Below are 21,572 nucleotides of genomic sequence, written 5' to 3' on the forward strand. Positions count from 1 at the left end.
AATTGCTGTTATCCTGTTCTTAAGGAACCTACATTTCATATTGTTCAAACACACATGCTCTACAAACAATTTGGGCAGTTAACACAATCATCACAGGGTCCTGAGGCGACATACATCCTCAGCTTACAAAGATGACAGGATTAAGAGATTAAAGACAGGCATAGGAAATCACAAGCATATTCATAGCGAAAGTGATAAATATCCATGAAATCTTCACAATTTATGTTCACAGATTGCAGTAAAGACAGGTGTAAGAAATTATAAAAGTATTAATTTGGGGAACTAATAAATGTCCATGAAATCTTCACAATTTATGTTCTTCTGCCATAGCTTCAGCCGTTCCCTCCATTCAGGGTCCCTGACTTCCCACAACAGAAATCCACTTTTCAGCTCCCACGTATGAGGGAAAATAATCTTATTTCACTTAACATAATATCCTCCAGTTCCATCCATGTTTCTGCAAATGATAGGATTTCATTTTTTTATGGCTGAATAATGTAACATCATGTATATATACCACATTTCCTTTATACATTCATTCACTGATGGGCATTTATGTTGATTTCATATTTTGGTTATTGTGAATATTGCTGTGATAACATGAGAGTGTAGATATTTCTTTGATATATTGATATTTTCTTTTGGGTATATATATACCCAGCAGTGGCATTGCTTGTTTATATAGTAGTTCTATTTTTAATTTTTTAGGAACTTTTGTACTGTTTTCTATAATGGCTGTACTAATTTACATTTGGTCTTTTCAAAGACCTTTTTTTTGGTTTGTTTATCCCTTCTGCAGTTTATTTCTGTTTCTTCTTAATTTTCACTTTTATTTCCTTCTTTTTCCTACTTTCTTTTAGGTTTTAAAAAATATTTTAGATTCTTTCCCCTCTTTCATTGGTTGAATAATTCCTTACTTTTTTTATTTTGATTTTTACAAAATTAGAAAATCATTTTAGAGTATATTTTCCTTTGCATAAAGTCTCAACTGTATCTCATAGGTTTTAATATAAAATGTCCTTTTTATTTATTTTTAGATATTTTATAACTTCAGGTATGGTTTCCTTTTGATCCAGGGTTTATTCATAAGGCTATTACACTGGGTGCAGTGGCTCATGCCTGTAATCCTAGCACTTTGGGAGGCTGAGGTGGGACGATTGCTTGAGCCCAGGAGTTCAAGACCAGCCTGGTAAACACAGGGAGACTCCATATCTACAAAAAATAAAACTTAAAAACAATTGGCCAGGTATGGTGGCATGAATCTGTGGCCCCAGATACTCAGGAGGCTAAGGTCGGAGGATTGCTTAAGCCTGAGAGGTCAAGGCTGCAGTGAGCCATGATCATGATCATGCCACTACACTCCAGCCTGGGTGACAAAGCAAAACCTTGCCTCCAAAAAAAAAAAAAAAAAAAAAAAGGAAGAAGGCTATTCCTTCCAATATTTCAGATGAGGATTCTAGTAATATAATGTCTTTTTGTTAAGTAAGCTGTCCTTTCTGTTGTGAAGCTTGTCAGAGTTTTTTTTTTTTATCCTGAAGTTTGGGAATTATACTAGTCAATATGTAGATGTGCATCTATGTATGTTCATCCTGCCTGGGACTTAGTAAGACCTTTTACTCTTTCTACAGTAAGTATATATATATTTTTCCCCTTAGCCAAGTTTTTGTTACTTCTTTATTACTATTTTCCATTTGATTTTTTCCTCCTCCTGAAACTTTTATTGTCTGTATATGTATTTTCTTTTTGAATTATATCTTTTGCCTCACTGTGTCCTTTTTTATAGTTTTGCTTTTGGTTACAAAATATTTTTTTTCCTTGTGTCATGCTTTATTTAACCATTATCCATTAACAGACTCTTAGCCCATGTCCATGATTCTTTTTTTAGCTCTCTATTCTGTGATGTGCATTTTTGTAGCTAACTTTTTGTGCAAGTTTGTGACAAATTTCCTTAATGAAATTCCTAGAAAGAAATTACTGGGTTAAAGGGAATGTTTGTGGTTTTTTTTTTTTTTTTTTTGTATTTCAAGATTTTTGTTATGTCTTATGTCTTACCAAATCTTTCTTACAGAAAAGTTTACTCATTTATACACTCAAGAAGGGTATGTGTTTCTCATTTTAAAAATTATATATTTTTCTTTTTTAGGCTTTGAAATTTCTGAAAACCAGAAGAGGCAGGCTGCAATGACTGTGAGAAAAGTCCCTAAGCAAAAAGGTAAAGCTGCCTTTACCTCCTCAGCCCCACTCAGTCTCTGTGAAAGACTGTGGAATCAAAAGCTATATGCTTACATATTCCTAGGCCCATTTCTGTGCTGAGGTTTACTTGAGGGTGGTGAAGGAATATCCAGGTCCCTAGGTGTCCTTGATGACAGGTAGCAAATGGTTTTAAATGCTTAAGGCTAAGGAGTGAATGGTATAGGGTGTTGGTGTCCAAAGATAGCTCATTGAGTTTAGCAAAAAGAGAACCTCTGTTCCTCTTTTTTTTCTTACTTAAAAATAAGAGAAACTTTACTAATAATTTAGAGATCAATGGACAGTAGTATATATACGCTTTATTAGTAAGTATAGTTTGGGCGTGATGGCTCACGCCTGTAGTCCCAGCACTTTGGGAGGCCGAGGCAGGCAGACCAGGGAGATCGAGACCAGCTTGGCCAACATGGTAAAACCCCTGTCTCTACTAAAAATACAAAAATCAGCTAAGCATGGTGGCACACGCCTTTAGTCCCAGCTATTGGGGAGGCTGAGGCCGGAGAATCACTTGAACCCGGGAGGCGGAGGTTGCAGTGAGCCGAGATTGTGCCACTGCACTCCAGTCTGGCGACAGAGTGAGACTCCATCTCAAAAAAAAAAAAAAAAGTATAAAGATATTGTTCAGCTTTCTGTCACTGGTCTGCGGGCACGTGCCAAATCAGGAGCCCCGAATCACAATAAAGAATCTCAAACTGAGCCAAGACAAAAGGTTCAGATATTCTCTTTCTTTTTCTCAACTGCAAGCCAAAGTATTTAAGAAAAAATACCTTGCAAATCAATTTAAATCTGAAGTAAAGCTTTAGTTTCTCTTTTATCATGAACCAGAAGAAAACTACCATGCTCAGTCAAAGGGAAGGAACTACCTTCTGCTTATTAGAATATCTATTCAGTGTCTGTCACTTTATATAAGTTATTTCATTTGATCTTTATGATAATCCTGAGAAGCTGGGCAGTATTAACTATTTCTCAGATGAGGTAGCTGAGGGTCTTTGAGTGAAGTAACTCTGAACCTTAAATTGGCTTGACTCAGAGTCCACTGCTTTCTCCTCTCCATCTCAGGATCCTGATGAAGCCCCATGCTTGGAAAAAGAGTTTGGTTTTCTGTCTTGCATCAATTACTGACAGCTGCTTCTATTACTGATCGCCATGTTCACTGTCCCCAGGTGTGGGCAATCTTAATGAGACCTTACTTTCCCCAGGCCTTTCCTTCTGCTTTCTCAGTCTGCTTTGTGGTTCTGAATGAATCACCATCCAAAATGATCAGATTCAAGTCTCCTGAAATTTCCAGCAGCCATGTAAAGCACTATTTTTTTTTCCATTGAAGCTCCTTTTGATTGAGGCTGAATAACTGTGAACATCTGATTTCCAGTTAAGCAGTGAACCTAGCTCTGCTGACTAGACATGCCTCCCCTTCAATTGCTTATTACTTCTTGCTCTTGGGAGGCCCTTATTGTCTCTTTTCCTCATCATGGGACTGTGATTCCCCTTATATAGGGAATAAGGCCAGCCTTAATTAGCCACCAAAAAGTTGGGAGTTAATTTACGGTGGGGAATTAACTCCCAACCTTTTGATTGCTATAATAACATGTGAGAGATAGTGTTAGAAAGCAATCTGGAGTTAATGTCAGTAAGGATATGGCCTATATTAACATAACTGTAAGATTTTGCTCCAATTCCTCAGACAAAAATGTGAGCAGAAAAGAGCCCCAGCCAACTGAAGTTTTCAGGCTGCAAAAGGGATACTGTCTTAACAGCTTGCCATTGTCTCCTGGATGCTCTCAACTTCTGAACTTTCTCACTCTGATTTCCGCAACTTCCCCCACTGTATTCTTCAGCATTCTCTAGGGGGACAGAACTAATAGGATATATATACGAGTTTATTAAGGAGTATTAACTGACACAATTGCAAGGTCCCGCAATAGGCCATAGGTCATCTGCAAGCTGAGGAGCAAGGAAGCCAGTCCGAGTCTTAAAGCTGAAGAATTTGGAGTCTGATGTTTGAGGGCAGGAAGCATCCAGCATGGGAGAAATGTGTAGATTGGGAGGCTAAGCCAGTCTAGTGTTTCTGTGTTCTTTTGCCTGCCTTTTATTCTGGCCATGCTGGCAGCTGTTTAAATGGTGCCCATCCAGATTGAGCTTGGGTCTGCCTCTCCCAGTCCACTGACTCAAATGTTAATCTCTGGCAACACCCTCACAGACACACCCAGCAACAATACTTTGCATCCGTCAGTCCAGTCAAGTTGACACTATTAACCATCACATCCACCATGCTAACCTTTATGGTACTCCTTTATCCAAGCCCAGTTTCCTCAAGCATATCTGAGACTGAATTGTCTTTTCACTGAGAACACTTCAAACAAGGGAATATCTATAAAGCAACCAGGAGTTAGTTAACCAGAAGATAGCCCTGCTAACTCATGCCAAACATTTTGGTCAAGGTCCTTCCCCACCCTATGTATCTCCAGGCCATTCCTTTTAGGGCCTTTCTTGTCTCCCAGTGTCTAAATACTGGGTTCACTTGAACAGTTCTTTCCTTAACAGCAATTCTAAAGTTTTCAAAGAAATTCATTTAGTTTCCTTCCTTCCTTCCTTCCTTCCTTCCTTCCTTCCTTCCTTCCTTCCTTCCTTTCTTTTTCTTTTTCTGAGATGGAGTTTCACTCTCATAGTGCAGGCTGGAGTGCAATGGTGTGATCTCGGCTCACTGCAACCTCTGCCACCTGGTTTCAAGCGATTCTCCTGCCTCACCCTCCCGAGTAGCTGGGATTACAGGCACCTGCCACCACACCTGACTAATTTTTGTATTTTTGGTAGAGATAGGGTTTCACCATGTTGGCCAGGCTGGTCTTGAACTCCTAACCTCAGGTGATCCCCCTGCCTCATCCTCCCAAAGTTCTGGGATTACAGATGTGAGCCACTGCACCCGGCTTCATTTAGTTTCAAACCTCCCAAGATTACTGCAAATCTCCTCCCTTGTTTCTTTTTTTGGTCTTCAAGACTCTCCTAGTCCAGGGCTGTAATAACTGATATATTTTGAGACTCAAGAGTGCCGTACATGTGGAAGTGGTTCTCAAATGTAGGAATTCAGTAGTTACAATATGTACATGGGGAGAGCAAGAAGGGATTCTTTAAGATAACCATGAAAGCTGGGTTCCTTGACCTTTTCAATGACCCATCGCAGGAAGTGCGGGGCATTGTTAAGAGGTCTCCAATGCAGATGTCACTGGATAGGTACTACTCTGATGTCCCCTTCCAACCCCATCTGTAACACTGGGACATTATCAACTCAGTCTACTGCTCTGGGACACGGGGAGCCTGGCTGAAATAACAGTAGAGAATATCAGTTCTAGCCCCCAAGAAAGGCCTTTTCACTTGACCTTTGTCTTTCACGCTGCTTTCATTTTAAGAATTAATATATAACTTCTTGAAAGTTATATGCTAATTCCTGGTACATAAACCTAATTAACTTGATCAATATACAGCTCCCCATGGCTATGAGCACAGACTCCATCTCCAGAGACTTTGGGGCCAGCACAAAATCAAATGAGTCCCCTAGAATAGCTAAAATGATCTTGAAAAAGAAGAATAAAATGTGAGTAATCAATCCACCCAGTTTCAACACTCACTATATAGTTATATTAACCAAGACAATGTAATTTTGGCAGAAGAGTGGACATATTAGATCAACGCCACAGAACCCAGAAATAAATGTACACAAATATGCCCAATTGATTTTTAAATTTATTTTGTATTGATATGTAATAACTGTACATCTTTACTGAGTACATGTGATACTTTGATACATGCATACAATGTATAATGATCAAATTAGGGTAATTAGGATATCTATCACCTTAAACATGTATCATTTATTTGTGTTGGGAACATTTCAAATCTTCTGTTTTATTTATTTTGAAATATGCAATAAATTATTGTTAACTACTGTTACCCTACTGTGCTACTGAACACTAGAACTTATTCCATCTATCAAACTGTATTTTTGAATCTGTTAACCAACCTCTCTACATTTCCCTAACACCATCCTTCCAAGCCTCTAGTAACCATCATTGTACTCTCTACCTCCATGGAATCCACTTTTTTAGCTCCTACATTTGAGTGAGATCATTTGATATTTGTCTTTCTGTGCCTGGCTTATTTCACTTAACATAATGAGCTCCAGTTCCATCCATGTTGCTGAAAATGACAGGATTTCATTCTTTTTGTGGCTGAATAATATTCTACTGTGTATATATACTACATTCTCTTTATCCACTCATCCATTGACAGATACTGATTCCATATCTTGGTTATTGTGAATAGTGCTGTGATAAACCTAGGAGTTCAAATATCTCTTCAACGTACTGATTTCCTTTATTTTAGATATATACCCAGAAGAGATTGTGGTTATAAAAGTGTAACAACAGTGATCCTTGTGATGATGGAAATGTTCTATATCTTGACTGTATCCTGTTGTAATGTCAGTATCCTGGCTGTGATATTGTACTATAGTTTTGCAAAATGTTACCATTGGGAAAACTGGGAACTTGGAAAAGAGTGCACAGGATCTCTATTATTTCTTAAAACTGCATGTGAATCTGTAATGATTTCAAATAAGTGCTTTTTTTTAAAAAAAAAAAAAATCAAATTAGTACTCACAAAACTCCCTCTCTAATATCTCTGTATTGTCTCTTGGCATTCAATACCCTAATACTTCTGACACCACCTTGCAAAACTAGCTCTTAGAAAAGAATCTGATCTTTCTCACTGAAGTGCCAATGGCTGATGATGGCTTAAATGATACGACTTCCAGAGTAAAGGGACTTAGTCATCAAGCAAAGACAAAGTAACTGTAATGTTGGAATTTCAGACCCTGAGTAGAAGATGAGGAAGGTATTTGGGAGCAGCAGAAAAGCCTTCCTGGCATGTCTGAATTGTATGCTGTATGTCTCGTCCTATTCTGCTGTGAATGTAGATCAGGATTAAACTTTCACTTTAGGCCTCCAGGTTCCTGATATCCTCCATTAATGTGGATTTTGCTTTGATGGTTGCAAACCTATCTACAAATGTTGAGAAGGCTTTTAATGTTAGTGTCATTTAAGCTATTCAGTTGGAAAAGACACACATATATTCTGTCTTCCTTGCTCCCCATGAATTATACCTTCTGATAGTAAGTTTACTTTCTCCTTCACCCACTAATGTCAACTCCCTATTAAATGCAGGTTCATCACTCTCAACCCAGGACAGAACACTAAATCACTTGTACCTTATGCTTTTAGAAAATTTCTCCCAGAAACTTATCCTGAAGTCAATAGTTCTTAACCAGGCTCTTTTAAAACTTCCAGGGGGGACCTGGAGAAGGAGAAATAGACTGTGTTGGGTTCTTCGCAGGACCAAGCCCTGCATAAGGGATTCTGGTGTCTTGGAAAGAGCTCTGAACTGAGAAGTCAAAGAATGTAGGTTCTAACCCTTGCTTTGTCACTAACTTACCATGTGACCTTGGGTATGACATTTCTTTTCAGACATCAGTGTTCTCACCTGTAAAATAGATTATAGCAATACCCAAAATTTCTTTGACACCTGACTAGATGTGGAAGTGTGTAGGGTTGTGGTAGTAACCATGGTATTGCAAAATCTGTTTGAAAGAGGAATTCTCCCCTTGGATGATTTGTAATACTAGTTCACACTCTCTAAACCAGTCTGCCTTGAGTTGTCTGCCCAGAGTGGTCACTGGGTAATTTGAGAAGCCCTTTGTTACATAACTTATACCCTTTCCCTTTGATCTCTCATCTACTCTAGGTGTCAACTCTGCCCGCTCAGTTCCTCCGTCCTACCCACCACCGCAGGACCCGTTAAACCACGGCCAGTACCTGGTCCCCGACGGCATTGCTCAGTCGCAAGTCTTTGAGTTCACCGAACCCAAGCGCAGTCAGTCACCATTCTGGCAAAACTTCAGCAGGTTAACCCCCTTCAAAAAATGATACCTACAGGGAGGCAGATAATTTTAAAATAAAGTAAATAAAATTATATTTATAGATGGACCTTTTTTCGGAGAAGCACTGTTGAAATTTATACACACACACACACACACACAGAGACCCTTGAGTACACATACACACACACACACACACACACAGAGAGAGAGAGAGAGAGAGAGATAAGGAACAAAAGTGTTTTCTGTTGTTATGGGGAAGTGAAATCTGTGGTTGGTAGGAAGAGGTACCAATGACTTCCAAACATGTGATCCCGTCTTAAAAGTTTTCCATTTTTACCCTGTCCCCCTTCCCTTTGCTTTCAGAAGTTGACATTTCTATTTATTCCTTTTCTTGTTAAGATAATCTCTTTGCTCCCCTGTGAGTGATTCACTGCCTTGTCATTACTACCATAGATGTGTTTGTATTTTTTTTTCTTTTCTGATGATACTGATGTTGATGAATTTTTAATTTTATTTGATGTGATAGAGTTGGGAGGTTTGGGGTTTTTTTTGCCTCTTTTACTTTCCATTGAGGAAGGGAATGATCTCCTTTTATCCTCTCCTTCAGCCAATCATTTTCAAATGTTCCTTCAGCCCTGCAGTTGCCCCAAATAACCTTTTTTCAGCATCCTCTGTCCTCAGTCATGCCAGTCTGGACATGCTCTGTTGTGCCCTGTGACATAACTGCTCAGTATTCCTATTGCTTTTACTGTGTTTTAGGTACTGTGGAGAGATCAAAAAACCAAACAGAAGCAGGGGAGTATCAGACTATAATGATGCTGAGTGGACTTCTGTTCAGGGAACATTTCGCATTTGGGCTGTTTCTTCTATCACTGGGGTTTCCCATGTTGCAGCACTGCTGGGTCATTGCAATTTTACATCTAGGGGTTAATTTGATCCAGTTGTTCTCTTTTTTCAAGTCACTTTTGTTATAGGCCTCCTCCTAGGCCTGTCTCTCCCTTAGGCCAAAAGATCTGAACTGGAAGCAAAGAGTTTGAGATTCTGCCTCCCAGAGGAGGGATTTACCTGCCCCCTAGTACCAGATAGGTTTAGGGCAGGGATCCCTACAGCAATCAGTTCAGTGTCCTGGTTGTCCCTGCTCCCATTTACAGATGTTTGGGCAGTGTTGATAGGAGTATGGAGGGGTTCAAGACAGAGCCCACCTGACCAAGATCATCAGCTGCCTTCAAATTACTGACCTGGACAGGGTCCAAGGCTGATAGTAACCTTTTACAAGAAAGAACAGGGATGGGAATGGAAAGCGATAGCCTTGATCCACAGTATTGTACCTGCATTTTCTACCACCCCAAAATTGTGTGAGACTTCTCCCATTGTTAACAGATTGCATGGACAATCTTCCCTGGCTTCTTTCTTTCCCTCTCTCTTTCTTCTTTCTCCTGCCATCCTAGCACAGGAGGATTTTTGGTATTGATATAGTTAAAGCTGTTCTGGCACTCAAAGAAGGCCCTGTTTCCAACATCCTCTCTTCCCAGGACATTTGGGACAAGTGAGTGCGGGACCCAGGGGCAATTTTCCCTCTGAATAAGGGGTCTGAGGCAGGGTTGCTACCCTTAGGCTAGCTTTTGGTCAGCTTTTTGCTTGGGAAAATTGAACTTCTTTCACAAAGAGGCAGGCTTCCTATGGGTGTCGGAGTACCTGTTTTTCCTCCACAGAGAGCCCTTTTCATGGATAGACCTTGAACAACAAAAAGGGTATAAAGGAATAAGGATGAACTCTGCTGTGGAGAGCCACTGTAGTGAGGAATGTGGAGATTGTGAGTCTGTTCTAAACCCCTTGGGAGAAGACTTCATCATGAAAGGACTTCAGCTTACCAAGCAGCAGCCATAGCTGTGTGGAGGCTTCAGCATAGCTAACATGTTTACTGCTCTATGCTTCCTGATCCAGACCAGGCATTAAACAGCCTGGGAATCTTTTCTTTGTGGGAATCAAATTACAAGCTATTTAAGCTTCTATTCCATCACAACCAAGTCAGATTCGTATTATAAGTCAAGGATGAGCCTAATCTGGGGAGAGGGCCGGGGCTCGGGACTGGCCACCGCTGTTCAGCACATGACCTAACTACATAAGCCTCCTTGGCAAGGGACCTGGTGCCCAGCACCCAGGCTAGAATATCCTGTCTGGCAAACAGAGTGTTTTGGTAGCTGTGCAGGCCTCCCTTCAGTGTACCTCTTTTTCCTACTTCTCACTCCTCCTCACTAGGCTTGGCCTTGACATGCTTCTTCGAGGGTTGGCAGCACACCGGGAGGAGATGCTTGGACAAGTTTCTGGGCCTACATTTCTTAACTAGGCCCTCTCATTTCCTCCCTCCTTGGGCCTTGTGCCCAGGGCTCCAGGATCAGGGATATTACCTCTCAACCCTCACTTCTCTACTGAACCCACTGGCATCACCAGATGCCAGTAATTTGTGAACAACAAGAAATCATCTCCCTGTTGGTTGGAGTATTCCCACAGCCTGTAGCATCAAAGCAGACCAGTGGCCAACAGCCCCAAGGGGAGCCCAATTAAATACCTGGGTTCAGTATCCTAACCTGTTGTGTCCTGACAGCAATGGTAACCCCAAGAATTCTGTAATCCTCTCATTTCCACATGGCCCCGAGCTCCCTTTTCCTCAACTCAATGAGGCCAGGATTTGCTCTCCAAAAGGCTTTGCTAATGTGTTCTATGGGACCTGCTACTGGGAGTCCTAAGACAGACATCTAATTATTCTCTTTTTTTCTCCCCCTCTCTCTATGTGTATATTTCTAATGGATCTATAAGAACAGCAACAAGAGAGTTCTAACAATTCTAGTGTGAAGCCAAATAGTGATCTTTTAGTGCTTTGGGGATGGGTGGGCTGGGGTGGATGGATGGGCAACAGTGACTTTGATTACCCTTGCTGCTCTGCATTTGCCAGTTTGTTCTTTTGTTTCTTTTATCTGACTGTTTGACTCTGTCAAACAAGTGTCAAAGTTGTGTGTTAAAAAAATGTTTAACAAAAAAAATGTTGTAATGACACAAAGCCTTATGAAAATATTTATGGAGTTCAATAAAAGAAGTAAAAAGACACCTCCTGGCATAGCTCTCATTCCTGTGTGTGTGTATGTGTGTGTGTTGCCAATTGTGAAATAAAGGGAATTTGCCTAGTATGAGGCAGCTTACCCCAATCCAGCCTTGACCTGCCAGCCCTGCTGTTCTATTCCCAGGCATCCTATGGGCCACCTGTGGCCTTCCATGTGTTTTCTGGAAAAGTGGACCACAAGGATTATGTTTGATCCTGTAGCCAGAGGCAGTCAAATGTCTTTATGGATGGGACTGTCCTTCATGTCACCCAGCCCTTTGATAAGACTTAAAGGTCCATTTCTGACCTTGCTCTTTTTCTTTATACCAGCAATTCCCAATACTGGCCCTGAGCCCTCATGGAAGCTTAAAGACTGCCTTTTGAACCCATCTAGAGACCATATCACTTAGGAATTTGCAACTCTCAGTTCCTTCCTAAAGCCTTTGGTCCTTTCTCTTCAGAGGTAGATATCTTCCTTATCTATTCCTCAGAGTGGGTAGAGTAACCTTACTATTTCTTCCATCATGGTGTCACCTGCATGTAGATGTTTCTTGCTGTCAATAGGCCTCTATGTGGTATCTGATACTCCCTGTGGGAAACCCAGTAGAGCTTCCTTTCTGACATTGCCTTACCTGCCTTTCTTCAGAGCAACTAAACACCCCAATAAAATGCTTATTTACTAAAAGGGTCCAGATAATTATTCCAATTCATAGAGTTGGAAGGGGGAGCAGATGTTGGGCCTCTGGATTAGAGTGTGAGCCCTGTCCTCCTTGGCCTTCAAGATCCTCCCACCACCACCCCCAGGATTTGATTTGAAGAAAGTGATAATTAAACCCTCCTCTCCACCAACTTTTCCCCTTTCTCCATTTCTTGGCTCTCCTTATTTAGCCCCTTCCTCTGCTATCACCATTATTTCCCTTTTCCCTAGAGTCTGCTGTTGGGGGCCGCACCGGGGGTGGTGGAGAATGAAAGAACACACACAAAGACAAAGACACACAGAGAACATGGCGGCCGCACTCAGAGCCTCCGCCTCACTTTATTTATACTCCATAAACCTCACGTCAGCAGAAAGAATGCAATGCAAAACAAACTTTCTTTTCCCACATGTAACCTTCTACTCAGTACCTTGTTTCTATATTCTTTCTTATCTACCCGCCTTCTTGGCGCCTACGGGAGTTCATTAAAAGTTCAGTTGGAGATACTGTCCTTGAGCCCTATCTATTCTCAGCATACTGTTTTCAAAGGCCCCTGCATTTCCCCCCTTTTAATTTTGTTTTGCCTCAATCCTAAAAAGGTAGCCCATATTTGTTCCTGTGTTTTCTTTTGTTTTTGGAGGCGACGGAGGGAGCATCGAATCACCAAAAGAAGTAGACCCAAACCAAGTGCCCAAAGCAATATACTTCCAGAGATTGTAGAAATCCATGTTTTCATCTGAGTCCATGGGTTAAAGGCAGCAAGGCGCTGCCCCAGTTCCTGCAAGGTTACAGTTCCAGACAGCACATGTAATTGTTGTCGAAATGCTTCGGAAATGTTCTGAGTGAGCTCTTGAATGTCCAAACTAATATTTTTATGGCTAATTAATAATTTTCGGATTACAGTCCAATTTTGAGAGATGTTAAAAGGCACAGGCGTTACACAAAATTGAGTGGAATTCCAATCACATTGTAATGTTACCCGAGTACTGAGTACAGTGAGCTGATCTCCAAGCCATGTCAATGCTTGCTCCATGTTGTCCAATCTTTCAGCAAGTTGAGAATCAATGTTTCGTTGTTGAAGCCATAACCGGTGAGATTGTTCATGCCATTGCTGCACAAATTCAGCATTTTGTATGCTTTGATGAAGAGCGAGCCCTGCTACAGCCGCAGTGGAGGCGATGGCAACAAGACTCATCACCAAGACAATTATAAGTCCAAGGGCACGGCGGGTTCGCTGAAGAGAAGTCCAAATATAAGTTTCAAGAGGTGATGCCCCCCACGGTCACGTAAGATTAACAGGTAGCCAAATTTCCTTACGAGCCCTGAGGATATAAATATCCCCAGCAAAGTTGTGCCACCAAGAATGATTGAGGCAAGACAAAAATGTACACGTATTTGTACAATTAATAATTCCCACATTATTATCCCATGTCAAATTCCCTGCTAATAATAGGTAGGGCTTACGGACACAAGCAATAATATATCGAGAGGTATTCCGATATAACTGAATATGAAAGGAATTAGTTGGGTTAGAAAGATTAAGAGATATATTCCCCACAAAAGTACTAATGGCATCACCTGCAGCTAACAACTTCCAAAGATGACTCTGTACTTGTAAAGAGTGTCTAAGATGTGGCATAGGTGGCGACAGGCCTCCTTCACGCCAAACCAAAGTTTCATTACCATCAGCAGCAATACTTTTATTTACCCGGTGCCATTTCAAAGGTATGTGACTAAATTTTGTTTGAAAATCACCATGTACACTCCAATCAGTTATTTGCATTCCATTATATTCTAATAAAATCTGGGGTTTAGTTCCCCTACATTGTTGCCATTCCAACACCTCTATATTAGGGGAAACCTCTGGAATAGGACAAACAGGTAAAGAACTAGGAATAGTCTCATTACTATATACAATATGATTATACTGAAAACTTCTAGTTACAATGATAACAGTATTAGCAGCCACATGACTATGATTATAGCGAAGAGCCCAAGCTTCATGCAATTTTCGGAGACAATGAGGACTATTTCCCATACATATTGGAAGTCCTTCCACACCAAATTGGTATGTATTGTTTATAATTCCCGTTTCCCGTTCTATATTGTCTTTGTCTACATAGGGGGACGGCATCCAAGTAGTGTCATTGGTGAAAACTTTAATTTCTGCCTCTCCCCAGGCGACTCCTTGATACAAAGGTGGAAAGGGAATATAAGTCCAATATTCATACAAAGCCTCACTAAGAGAAATAAGTCCCCCGCCGAGGCACATCCAACAAAGGAAGAAATGCATGCTGAATCCAATTTTCTTTTCAACAGGGTTTCAATTGTCTTGTAGGAAACCACTCAGGTCCGCTCCCTGTAAGGACAAGAGCATATCCCCTTCCCTGCTTTAGAACTTGGCCCTGTACATACTTACCTTCTTCATTAGGATACCAGACCTTTAAATTGTCAGCAGGGACTATCACCGAGGGAGGTGAGGAAAGATGAGTTACGGCAGTGGAGTCTTGCAATTGTCTCCACTGATTCAAAAAATTTAAAGTAAAAAGAACCTTCAAAATCTGGTTTCTGGGGGGCTCATTTCCCCCTTTTTGTTTTAATAGTTGAGTTTTTAAAGTTAAATTTGCACGCTCAATGATGGCTTGACCTTGACTGTTGCCCGGGATCCCGGTGATATGTTGAATATTGTATTGCTGTAAAAAAACCTTGTAATTTATGAGAGACATAGGCAGGGGCATTATCAGTTTTAAGTATAAGAGGAATGCCCATAATGGCGAAACAAGCTAAAGGATGTGTAATAACAGAATCAGCTTTCTCAGATGGCAACGGAGTGGCCCATTGAAAATGAGAAAAAGTATCAATGGTATGATAAACATAGTTTAATCGTCCAAAAGAAGGAATATGTATAACATCCATTTGCCAAATTTGATTAACTTGAGTACCTCTCGGGTTAACTCCAGGATGGAAGGATGGAATGCTCAAAGGAGCACAGGAAGGACAAGCTCAAATAAGAGAATGAGCTTGTTTACGAGTTAAATGAAACCGTCGTTGAAGGCCAGAACTATTAGTGTGACGCAGAGCATGTTCTTGTTCTGCAGCCTGCAAGTGGCCAATTAGAAGTGAATCAATCTGAGTATTTCCATGAACTAATGGTCCAGGATGTTGAGAATGAGAACGAAGATGAGTGATGAATAAAGGAGCTCGACGTTGGCTCAAAGTAGAAAATAACAAGGAAAAGAGTTTTTGAAGAGAAGAAGTAGCACAAAGAGGTAAAGTGGCCTGAGAAATATAAGAAGTAACATAAACGGCATATTGAGAATCACTAACAATATTACAACCAGTAGTAGGGAAATCAAGTAAGACCATGAGAATAGCAAACAATTCTCCCTGTTGTACCGAGGGATAAGGATAAACTGTAACTTGGGATTGATGAACACTCCAATATCCAGCCTTACCATTGCTACTAGCATCGGTAAAAAAGGTAGGACCTTGAACAGGAAATACAGAGATTGGTGAAAAAGGCAACACAGAATGTTGCCTAAAAAATGAAAAGATTGGAGATTTAGGATATTGGGTAGAAAATTGTCCAACAAAAGAAGCACAAGCAACTTGCCAAGAATCAGAAGTTGCAAGAAGATGAGTGATCTGACTATCAGTGAATTGAGAAATAATTACAGAAGGATCTCCTCCCCAAAGTTGTTGACAACGATGTCGTCCTTTGATGATCAGTTCTGCTAAACAATCAATATAAATAGTTAAGCGTTTAGATGTTTTATTGGACAAAAAGATCCATTCTAGCAGCCGATTGGTCTGATGAATCATTTCTGTAGGAGAATGTAAAGTATGAAATAAACAAAGGGAAAGGGGAACATCGGGAAGGATATAATGTAAATGGGCCTTTTGAAGTTGCTCTTCCACAAGCTGGAGTTCCTGTAAAGCCAAAGGAGTTAAATGACATGAGCTGTCCAAGTGACTGTCTCCTTCTAGAATAGAAAAAAGATGTTGTAACTGATATGTTGGTATTCCTAAAACCGGACGCATCCAATTAATGTCTCCTAGAAGCTTTTGAAAATCATTTAATGTTTTTAAATGATCACGTCGAATTTGAATTCTTTGGGGTCGAATATTTTGCGCCCCCAAGGTATAGCCTAAATATTGAATAGGAAAATCCAGTTGAATTTTTTCTGGAGCAATATTAAGTGAATAAAAGGAAAGCTGAGCTTGTAATGATACAAAAGCATCTTGCTGCTTTTCTCTGGTGGGTGCAGCAAGAAGAATGTCATCCATATAATGATATAAAAGAACAGAAGGATGACGTTTTCGAACAGGATCCAAGGCCCTATGGACAAATTCTTGACATAAGGTAGGGCTGTTTAACATACCTTGAGGTAAAACTTTCCATTGATATCGAGAAAGTGGTTGTGAATTATTAAAAACAGGGACAGAAAAGGCAAAACACTCACAATCTTTTTGATCCAAAGGAATAGAAAAAAAAAATCTCTTAAATCAATAACCATGAGCACCCAGTCTTGAGGAATCATAGAAGGATTAGGAAGGCCAGGTTGTAAAGATCCCATAGGTTGAATACATGCATTAATAGCACGAAGATCTGTTAATAATCTCCATTTTCCATTCTTTTTCTTTATGACAAAGACAGGGGAATTCCATGGAGAAGTACTAGGCTCTATATGGCCTAAGGATAATTGTTCCTGAACTAAGTTTTCCAAGGCCTCAAGCTTTTCACGTGTTAAAGGCCACTGTTCAACCCATACAGGAATATTAGCTTTCCACTTTAAGGGAAGGGCTTGAGGCTGCTGAACAGTGGCTACATGTTTAAAGACTTTTCAAGGGGATTGTAGCCCATGCAGAACATCATATTCTTGGCAGAATTAGAAACATGAGGAATAGAAACAAAAGCTCCAAATTGTTGTAATAAATCTCGCCCCCATAAATTTAAGGCAATAGGAACAATATAAAATTGGACTTGGGCCATTTGACCATCCGGCCCTCGACAATTCAAAGATTGGGAACTTTGATACACCTCTGAAGTGGAACCTAATCCAGTAAGAGACACAGCAACAGGCTGTTTAGGCCATTGTAAAGGCCATTGGTCAGAGGCAATAATGGAAACATCAGCTCCTGTATCTACCAAGCCCTGAAAAATTTGTCCCTCTATTTCGAGAGGAAACAAAGGTTTTTGTTGAGTTACTAAAGTTTCCCAAAAAATATGTTTACCTGTGCTTCCAAAACCTCCAGTTCTTTTTTGCCTCCGTGAGGGAAACTGAAAATAGGGTAATAAAAGGAGTTGTGCAATCCGTTGCCCCTCTTTAAGAGATATAGGTTTATGAGCCTGTGCCATAATTTGAATTTCTCCTTTATAATCAGAATCTATAACACCCAAATGAACTTGTAAACCCTTTAAAATACTACTACTACGTCCTATAAGCAATCCAACAGTATGTGGAGGTAATGGCCCAAAAATACCTGTAGGCAATTTAACAACTCCCATCTCTGGGGTGAGTTCAACAGCCTGTAAAATTGACACATCAGCAGCAGCGCTACCAGTAGTAGCGGAAAAAAGTTGAGTTAATGAAAATCGGGGGTTAACATTGACTGATTGGCCTGCTGATATTGGTCCCCCGAGCTGATTGGAAATTGCAAATGAAGAGGGCTTGTATTGTTGCTGGGGCCCCAAGCTGAAGGGCCCCTCTGCAAGTTTCCCGATTCGGAGGTTAAAGGGTTACCGTATTCGTCTACTTTAGAGTGACATCGATTAGTCCAGTGTCGCCCTTTGCCACAACGGTGACAGAGCTCAGTGGGAAGTTTTTTAAATCCTGTTTTAGGGGAGTCACTCTTATTAAGTAACTTACGACACTCCTTTTTAAAATGACCAGTCTTTCCACATTGAAAACAGACCCCCCTTTTTTCCATGAGTACTTTAGATAAAGCTCCAGCAAACAATTGTGCGTTATAGGCAGCCCCTCCCACTCCGGCACAGGCTCTAATAAAATCTTCTATTTGCAAATTTCCAGCAGCCTTTAGAGGGCGCAACAACCTCTGACATTCTTGATTAGCATTTTCAAAAGCTAGTGTGGTTATCAGGATTTTGCCTGCTGTCCCATTACCCACAGTTTTCATTACAGCATCTTGGAGCCGAGCAACAAAATCAGAGTATGGTTCGTTAGCACCTTGTAAAATCTTAACAAAAGACAAAGCAGTTTTTCCCCATGGTTCTATTTTACACCAAGCCTTTAAAAAAAGTCCTTTAACTTGTGATAATGCTATGTCATCGAGTCCAGATTGAGCCGCTACGGTAACAAACTGACCAGTACCTGTTAATTGCTCCTCTGTTGGTCCTGGAGGATTTCTAGCAGCATTGCGGCGGGCCTGTTCTTTAGCATCCTCCAGCCACCAACTACGTAACTGGAGCCACTGAGAACGGTCCAAAACAGCCTTCCCCAAAGTCTCCCAGTCAATAGGCAAAACTAAATTTTCAGAGGAGAAAGAGTCTAAAAGCCCCATGACAAAAGGAGATTGAGGGCCATAATTAGCAACAGCTGCCTTCATTTCTTTAAGGAACTTAAATTGAAGGAAATTATACTGCACATTCACACCTCCTTGAGGAAATTGATCATTAGGGCCAAAAGGTTGCCTAGTAATGGGGAACAATTGTAAAAGATCCTCATCCTCTTGAGAATCCAATACCTTAATTACAGCTTTAGCAGTAGAAGCAGGGACAGTAAAAACCGTGCCTGAACGAGGCAACATTTCCACCAGCGGTGGTGGTGGTGGAAAACTATCCTCCTCTGCCGCTTTAGGTGCTGACAAGGATGGATGAGCCACGGGAAAAGTAAAAACAAGAGTGGCTGGAGGAGGAGGAGGAGGAGGAGATAACTGCAGTTGCAAAAGTTGTTGTAACAATTGAACAACCGGCTGAAGCTCCTTTTGAATTTCTGATTCCTTTTCCTGAGACACATCATTATGCAAAGGACCTTCCCCCTCAGTTACAGAATTATCTAAAGGAGGAGAAATAGCTATCGAAGACTTCAAAGATTCCTCATCTCCACCCTCCTCTTTTTCAGAATCTGTCTCTAAGAGCTCCAAAGCCTGAGTAATAGAGGCACAGAGAGCCCACAAAGGTGCCGGCATTACATCACCGCGCTGATGCGCTTGACGAAGGGTCTTAACAACCTGTTGCCAATCTCGTTTATTTAATTGGACTTCAGTTTGATATTGAAACCAATCACAATGTTGTTCCACATGAGCAAACAATTTCCGCAAAGTTCTCTCTTTTGTATCAACTCCAATTGAAAGTAAAAGCCCTTGTAATAATCTTAAATATTCTGAGGCCAAGGAACTGGAATTCCCCATAATGAAAGCTTAAAAAGGTTCCCCTTAATAATATCCGGGCCTTACCCGCCCCTAGGGGGTTCCCCTTCTTGTTCTCCCCTACTCACCCATGCTGACCCTGCTCGCTGCGCCACTTGTTGGGGGCCGCACCGGGGGTGGTGGAGAATGAAAGAACACACACAAAGACAAAGACACACAGAGAACATGGCGGCCACACTCAGAGCCTCCGCCTCACTTTATTTATACTCCATAAACCTCACATCAGCAGAAAGAATGCAATGCAAAACAAACTTTCTTTTCCCACATGTAACCTTCTACTCAGTACCTTGTTTCTATATTCTTTCTTATCTACCCGCCTTCTTGGCGCCTACGGGAGTTCATTAAAAGTTCAGTTGGAGATACTGTCCTTGAGCCCTATCTATTCTCAGCATACTGTTTTCAAAGGCCCCTGCAGTCTGCCTTCTCTCCCCACCAAAATCAGCAGGACTTAGTTCTCAGCAGTCACTTCTGCATCTTGCCAATTCCTAACTTCCCCAATTTCCAGAAATAAATCTCAGTTACCTCCTGCAGAGAACAAGAGGGCAGCATCTGATCTCAGTCTTCCCTGACTACTTTCCAAGGGCACTAGAAGTGGGGAGACAAATGGTGGGGGTCTTATACTCTAAGATAAACTTGGTTCTCTCTTAAGGTACCTAAAATGAAACACTTCATCACCATAAGAATCATTTCTGAACACCCCCTGTGACAGTTAATACTGAGTGTCAACTTGATTAGATCGAATGCTACAAAGTATTGATCCTCGGTGTGTCTGTGTGGGTGTTGCCAAAAGAAATTAAGATTTGAGTCAGTGGACTGGGAAAGACAGACCCATACTTAATCTGGGTGGGCACAATCTTATCAGCTGCCAGCATGGCTAGAATATAAGCAGACAGAAAAATGTGAAAAGAGAGGCTGGCCTAGTCTCCCAGCCTACATCTTTCTCTCATGCTGTATGCTTCCTGCCCTCGAACATCAGACTCTAAGTTCTTCAGTTTTGGAACTCGGACTGGCTCTCCTTACTCCTCAGCTTGCAAACAGCCTATTGTGGGACCTTGTGATCATGTAAGTTAATCTTTAATAAACTCCCATTTACATATATGTGTGTGTGTGCATATATATATATACACACACATATCCTACGAGTTCTGTCCCTCTAGAGAACCATGACTAATACAAATTTTGGTAACAAGAGTGGTTCTAGAGGAACACAATACTAAGGATAGAGTTCTTTCATTGGTTTTGGAGTTTCTGGAGTTGACTACTTAATGCGATTAGACCCAAAATTGCTAAGGGCTGTACTTCTAATAATATGGATAACACTGATAATCTTTGATGTGAACTGTTTAGAGAGTAATGTAAAATAAATGCATTTGATACTCCTGATTCACTGTTCATGAGAGGCAAGGAGTGGACAAAGTGATGAAAGAAAATGATGAACTCAATGGATTCTGTCTCCCGGCTTCCGAAGCAAATACTGAGTCTCCAATCTGCTAAGATTGCCCTGAGTGAGAGTCTTATCTAATGCAGAGAAAGAGTTGAAATAGGGGAAAACAGACACAAGCTCTTATCATGCAAGTGGCTGACCTGCAATGCAAGGTACATGTACAGCCTCGCCAGGTGTCTACTGTTAAAGTGAGGACATTGATTAGAAAAGAATGGGACCCTGGAACTTGGAATGGGGACATTTGGGAAGACCCTGATGAACCTGAGGACACTGAGTTTGAAAACTCTGATGAACCTTTTTGCCGGAAGGAACAGCTTCCCCATGTCCAGTAATGGCAACATCCCCTCCTTGACCCGTGCTGCCATCAGCCTTTCCACCGTTGTCTGAGGAAATAAACCCTACACTGCCTAAAGCAACAGTGATGTCCTCCCCTGAGGCAGTTGACAGGACAAATAATGTTGATTTTCCTCGGGAGCAACCCACAACATCTGTTTGCTTCTAGACCTATAACTAAAGTCCTTGTGGGCCCCTAGAGGTGAGGTTGAGAGTATGACCCATGAGGAGGTGGGCTTCACTCCAAAAGAACTGCTTGAGTTCTCTAATTTATATAAGCAAATCTGGAGAACAGGTATGGGAATGGATATTAAGGGTATGGGATAATGGTGGAAGGAACATAGAGTTGGATCAGGCCGAATTTACTGATTTTGGCCCATTAAGTAGGGACTCTGCTTTTAATGTTGCAGCTTGGGGAGTTAAATAAAAAGGTTCTAA

The 21,572-nt window shown here is 41.0% G+C and overlaps 1 protein-coding gene across 17 annotated transcripts in view; it reads left to right on the forward strand.

The window, feature by feature from the left end:
* Positions 1 to 11,281, forward strand: part of ARHGEF9 (Cdc42 guanine nucleotide exchange factor 9) — a 181,097-nt gene extending 169,816 nt beyond the window's left edge. For 16 of the 17 annotated variants that reach the window (XM_007991893.3, XM_037994665.2, XM_007991890.3 and 13 more), the window contains 2 exons: positions 2,144 to 2,212; positions 8,041 to 11,281. In XM_007991893.3, the coding sequence (XP_007990084.1) occupies positions 2,144 to 2,212; positions 8,041 to 8,222 (251 nt within the window). In that variant the 3' untranslated portion in view covers positions 8,223 to 11,281. The remainder of the gene's footprint in view (positions 1 to 2,143; positions 2,213 to 8,040) is intronic. The other variant, XM_007991895.3, reaches the window with a different exon arrangement.
* The last annotated feature ends 10,291 nt before the right edge of the window (positions 11,282 to 21,572 follow it).

Source organism: Chlorocebus sabaeus, chromosome X, assembly GCF_047675955.1.
Source record: "Chlorocebus sabaeus isolate Y175 chromosome X, mChlSab1.0.hap1, whole genome shotgun sequence".
Lineage (NCBI taxonomy): Eukaryota > Metazoa > Chordata > Mammalia > Primates > Cercopithecidae > Chlorocebus > Chlorocebus sabaeus.